Consider the following 6,000-nt stretch of genomic DNA (forward strand, 5'->3'; position numbering starts at 1 on the left):
GTGGTTGACATTTAACTGCCCCTTGGACAACTAGGAATTGGCAATGAATGGCCAGTGACATCCACATCCCATGAATAATTTTTTAAAATCGCTTTGATGAATATCAATGCAGCAAATAAACCATTCATATTGTCACACAGCAAGATTCCAGAGACAACAATTAGATCTAATTGATGTTGTTGGAAGAGTTCAATGGAGAAAGTCTTTTCGTCATGTCAGAAGAGTCAATAACAAAAACCGCGTTAATGCTAGAACAAAACCATTTGGGCCTAATGTTCAGAAGCAGTTTATCATACACAGGAAATCCATTACTCACACTCTCCAAAAACTGTCGTGATTGTGGCAGACAGGAGGCCCAATCATTGGTCAGTTGAAAATTAGGAGATTTTTGTGAGGTAAAATTAGTAAAGGTTATGGAACCAAGGATGGTAGAGAGAAGTAAGCTAGAGGTCAGGTTTGATATAGAATAGAATCCCTACAGTGTGGAACCAGGCCCTTTGGCCCAACAAGTCCACACCAACCCTCTGAAGAGTAACCTGCCCATACATTTAGCCCTGACTAATGCACCAAATCTACACATCCCTAAACACTATGGGGCAATTCAGCTTGGCCAATTCACCTAACCTGTACATCTTTTGATTGTGTGGGGAAGCTGACGTACCCAGAGGAAACCCACGCAGACATTGGGAGAATGTGCAAACCCCACGCAGACAGTCGCCCGAGGCTGGAATCGAACCCTGGCACTGTGAGGCAGTAGTGCTAACCACTGAGTCACCATGCCACCATAATATAATTAGGAGTTAGGATAGACTTGGGGAATAAATGGTTTGTCTGTATCCAGTTGTAAGTCTAGTTGGTCACTTTTGGTGATATGAGTTCCAGGAGGACGTTTGACCAGCAGTGAAGATTCTCGGTTGTACTTGGATTATAAGAGCATAGGAAATGGGAGTGGATATAGGCTATTCAGTCTTCTGAACCAGCTCTATCATTCTACAGTGTGTGGCTTAACCAGTAGATGTGCATCATTGTTTGATATCTCATCCAAACATGAAAGGAAGAAGAAGGACTGTGTATAAGGAGGATGGTGGGTGTTTGTGGGTGTCACGCATGGGGTGGTGTGGGGAGGGGGAGGAAGTGGGGGAGAGCAGAAGAAGAATAGTTTTTTTGTGAAGTATGGGGACTAAGTGATAATTTGGCATTGGCCTTTTTTGCAGTGTCATTTTGCAATGTCTTTGTCTTTCCCTTCCTTTGTTGTCACTGTCCAGGAGTAAGTAAACAGAGCAAGCTAACCCCTAATGCTTTCCATCTGTCTGCACTTAGCGTTCCCAGATGTTGCCTAGCAACCGCTGCTGCTGTTAAATTTCCGGAGGCCGTGCTGAAGGCTGGACTAACTCCGGAGATTCCACCTGAAATCCGTGCTTTGGAGACCATGGATACGCGGTGTACAGCAATGAAGAGAGGAGAAGACTGGGAAAAGATCCTCTACCATAAAATCGAGGAAGTTAATATGCGCAGAAAAACATGAATACCTAACCAGAACATGTCAATGTTCTTGGTTTCACCAAAGTAACATTTGATACTTCGACAGTGGAAGGTCACATTTTCTAGTTCTACATGGGTGTGTTTAGAGATTCCTGTCCAAACCTCAAGGGTGTTCCAAATCTCATGAGACCTGCTGTTGATATGAGATTGGGTTCAGATGAATTAACTTATCGTCTCCATCAGCTCAGCTTCTTCCCTGCTCATGTATTATCGACAGTACACGAGTTAATTGTCCTTGTTCTCAGGGAGTTAGTTATTACTGAATCAATACTGACTGACATTGAGGTTGTCAATCAGAGAAAACCTCCAGAGGCAGAATGGCAGCATGTGGCAGTGCTACAGGATGCTGTCGGTGTGGGTCTATCCCTGTCCGAGTCACTGCCTTCTCTCTAGTCCATATGACCTATCTCTGGACAGAGTCTGGTTCAGGACTGGAGGGGTTGTCCTGAGCTGCTGGCTACATTGTGTTTCTCTTTTTTTGCAATTTGCCATTTTTTCACCTTCAAAACACCTCATCTTCCTACTCTCCTTCAATCCTGATTTTCTCTTAGAAATGTTGAAATCTCCTCTCTGTCTCTCTCAGCACCTTATTAAGGGTTCATTGAGTCTCTTTATAAGCAGTAAACACAACTGGTCCCTCTTGCCCCATGGTGCATCCATTGGAGACTACATCTTGACAATTATTTTCAATGTCGAAAAGTGTGGCACTGGAAAAGCACAGCAGGTCAGGCAGTATCTGAGGAACAGGAGAGTTGATATTTCCACATAAGGCCTTCATCAGGCATTGCTGAAGAAGGGCTTAAGCCTGAAACGTTGATTGTCCTGCTCCTTCGATGCTGCCTGACCGGCTGTGCTTTTCCAACGCCACAGTTTTTGACTCTGATCTCCAGCATCTGCAGTGCTTACTTTGTCCCATTTATCGTCAATGCCCAACTCACTGCAAGTTTCAATCCTAGCCCTGCGGACTTTATCAGTGGTTTAGCTGTCTCCATCCCCCTCCTCATGTCCCTCCAGATGTCTGTTCTCTCCCGAATGATGTCCTTTCTATCCGTGAACTTATTAAGGACAATTGCTTGGACATTTTGGCCTCATCTAGCTGACAGGTAGTGACCCATTCCCTCAAATTGCAGCTTTCTCACCTGAACCAACAGGACCTGTACCAGCAGCAAATCATATTTCCAACCTCTTTTTGTGCTATGCTATTTTCTCCTCTTTGACCATTCCACCTTGTTCCATGGTCTCACCTCTCATTCAAAATTCCTATTCTCTATGGCCCATCGATGTGCTATGCCATATCAGAACCTGAGATACCTTCACTATTGATGTCCTCAGCTTCTGTGCCAAATGATCTCTTCATACTTGGTGATTTCAACCTTCATTTCTGTGGTGCGTCATGCACTGCTGTTACTGAGCAGTGGTGCAGTCGGTGGTGGAGGGAGTGCATGTTTGTGAAAGTAGTGTCAATCAAGCACGCTGCTTTGTCCTGGTTGGTGTCGAGCCTCTTGGGTGGTGTTGGAGTTGTACTCATCCAGGCAATTGGGGAATATTCCATCATACTCCAGTCTTCTATTCCTCAGAAGATTCTGGTCTTGATGTATTGAGGTGGAAGTGTAAATTAGATGTCTTTGAAAGTCTGAATCTCTTTCAACTTGGAATTAGTGGGCAGTTTAATTAATGCTCCTTACAACCCAATACCTTGAAAACCTTTCCAGGCTTTTGGGAGACTCTGAGATGACCCCTTATGAACTCGGAGAGTTCAACTTTCATTACACTTACTTTGTGTCCTGTCTTTGGCTGTGAATTCTTTCCCTTGACTTTTTTGCCTCACTCTCACTGATTTACTGCTGTTCGTGTGACTCAGCATCAAATGTGGTTGCATGTTATCACTCTCATATCTTGCAATGTTTCATAACGTTAAAGGCACTATATTTTATCAAGCTGTTGATTCAGGTGGTGTCCCAATTTCTGGCAAGGAATAGTCAATGCCTTTATGTTGCAATCATGATGCACATGCTCTTGTAGTATCTGATAATTTCCCAGCCTATTATAGTTTATTAAATCCCTCCCAGACACTGTTTGCTCATATTTCCCTTCTACTTTAATTGACAATGTGCATTGAACTGACATGTCAGCGTCTTCCGCTCCCATTGTGTATGCGAGTAGGTGGAGTAGTAGGTAATTGTCCCAATACAACTTCTGAAGATAAGAGAAGGGATCCGCGGTATGTGTTTCCCACATTATGGTATCTGCTGAGGATAGCCTATCAAGAACAATTGAATGTGAACCTATAGTTCCCAAAGCTCTACACTGGATGTTCTCATTTCATGCCTGCTTCAGTTGTAGGTTAATTAATAGAGATTAATTACATTCATTATTTTAGCAAGTCCTTCATCATTATGTAATGGGTGATAGAAGGTGAGTTAGATTGATCATTGTCTTTTTTTGTTAGACTAGGAGTTCCTCCTTTTGTTAATAAAAATCCAGCACTTGGAAAATTGAGTTCAAATAGCACACTGACCCCCACTGACTGATTTACACTCAATGTTGAATATCTTAAAATCTCAACTGTGTGAACTATAGTGTATGGAACAGTATATTTGTATTAAAATTCTTGTTACCATTTCACCCTGAAGGTTTCTAAATCATTCATTTCTGATTCAGAAAAGCACAATGTGGTTTACAGCTGAATCCTCTCAAATCTTTTGTACAATTTCAGGAAATAAATTATAAACCAGAAAAATATCAGGATGCACTGATATCTGCACGTGTCAACGAGAATTCTAACCCTCTATGTTTTGGCACAATGCCGTCATCTCTTCCAGTCCTACAAAGAATTGAGATCTCTCAATATTAGCACAGAAGAAATAGGAGCAGGAGTAGGCCATTGAGTTCATTAAGTAAGGCGAATGTGAGTACTGCATACGCTGGAGATTAGAGTCAAGAGTGTGGTGCTGGAAAAGCACAGCAGGTCAGGCAGCATCCGAGGAGCATGAGAATCAATGTTTCAGGCAAAAACCCTTTCATCAGGCCTGCCCCAGTCCTGATGAAGGGCTTCTGCCCAAAATATCGATTCTCCTGCTCCTCAGATGCTGCCTGACCGGCTGTGCTTTTCTAGCACCAAGCTCTTGACATTCAGTTCATTAAGCCTGCTCCACTGTTTGTAAGACCTTGGCTCATTGGATCATGGCATTAACCCCATTTTATTACCAATCTCCCTAATCCTTGAATTTCTTGTAAATTAGAAATGATTCTACTCTAGCTATGTACAGAGTCAACCATCCAGTAGGAAATTCAGAATGTCCGTATAGACTTTCACAAGCTTTTACAGATGCATTAGAGAAAGTATTCTATCTGGATTCATCACAGCTTGATGTGGCAACTGCTCTGCTCACAACTGTAAGAAATGACAGAGAGTTGTGAACACAACCCAGCCCATCACTTGAGCCAACCTTCCATCTCTTGACTCCATCTACACTTCTAGCTGCCTCAGGAAGGCCACCCAATATCGTTGCAAATGTGTTGCTGGTCAAAGCACAGCAGGTTAGGCAGCATCTCAGGAATAGAGAATTCGACGTTTCGAGCATAAGCCCTTCCTGATGAAGGGCTTATGCTCGAAACGTCGAATTCTCTATTCCTGAGATGCTGCCTAACCTGCTGTGCTTTGACCAGCAACACATTTGCAGCTGTGATTAGATTAGATTAGATTAGACTTACAGTGTGGAAACAGGCCCTTCGGCCCAACAAGTCCACACCGACCCGCCGAAGCGCAACCCACCCATACCCCTACATTTACCCCTTACCTAACACTATGGGCAATTTAGCATAGCCAATTCACCTGACCCGCACATCTTTGTGACTGTGGGAGGAAACCGGAGCACCCAGAGGAAACCCACGCAGACACGGGGAGAACGTGCAAACTCCACACAGTCAGTCGCCTGAGTCGGGAATTGAACCCGGGTCTACAGGCGCTGTGAGGCAGCAGTGCTAACCACTGTGCCCGATCTCCAGCATCTGCAGACCTCATTTTTTACACCCAATATCGTTGGGCAGAAGGTACAAAATCTTAAACACACACAGCAACAGATTCAAGAACAGCTTCTTCTCTGCTGTTATTAGACTTCTGAATGGACCTCTCACATTTCAAATCTGATGTTGATCTTGTTTTTCTTTGCAGCCATTCCTCGCTCTGTTCTATCACCATCTTTGTGAGGTGTGATCTTCCTGTACTGCACTCAAAATAAAATTTCTCACAGTGCTTAGCTATGTGTGACAATAATAAGTAAAATCAAAGATCTGGAGAAGTGAATTCCCAAGACTAATGAACCTTTTTGTCTCATCCTAAATGGGAGACCCCTTATCTGTGCCCCACTCCAAGACTCCCCCAGTGTTGGGGAAGCAGCCTCACAGCATTTATCCTGTCAACCCCCTCCAAGTCATGTATATTCCAAACATTACCTC

The 6,000-nt window shown here is 43.5% G+C and overlaps 1 protein-coding gene across 4 annotated transcripts in view; it reads left to right on the plus strand.

The window, feature by feature from the left end:
- Positions 1-4,174, plus strand: part of thnsl2 (threonine synthase-like 2) — a 28,352-nt gene extending 24,178 nt beyond the window's left edge. For all 4 annotated transcript variants that reach the window (XM_060840555.1, XM_060840642.1, XM_060840731.1 and 1 more), the window contains exon 9: positions 1,321-4,174. In XM_060840555.1, coding sequence (XP_060696538.1) covers positions 1,321-1,525 — 205 coding nt within the window. In that variant the 3' untranslated portion in view covers positions 1,526-4,174. The remainder of the gene's footprint in view (positions 1-1,320) is intronic.
- The last annotated feature ends 1,826 nt before the right edge of the window (positions 4,175-6,000 follow it).

Source organism: Hemiscyllium ocellatum, chromosome 1 (assembly GCF_020745735.1).
Source record: "Hemiscyllium ocellatum isolate sHemOce1 chromosome 1, sHemOce1.pat.X.cur, whole genome shotgun sequence".
Taxonomy (NCBI): Eukaryota; Metazoa; Chordata; class Chondrichthyes; order Orectolobiformes; family Hemiscylliidae; genus Hemiscyllium; species Hemiscyllium ocellatum.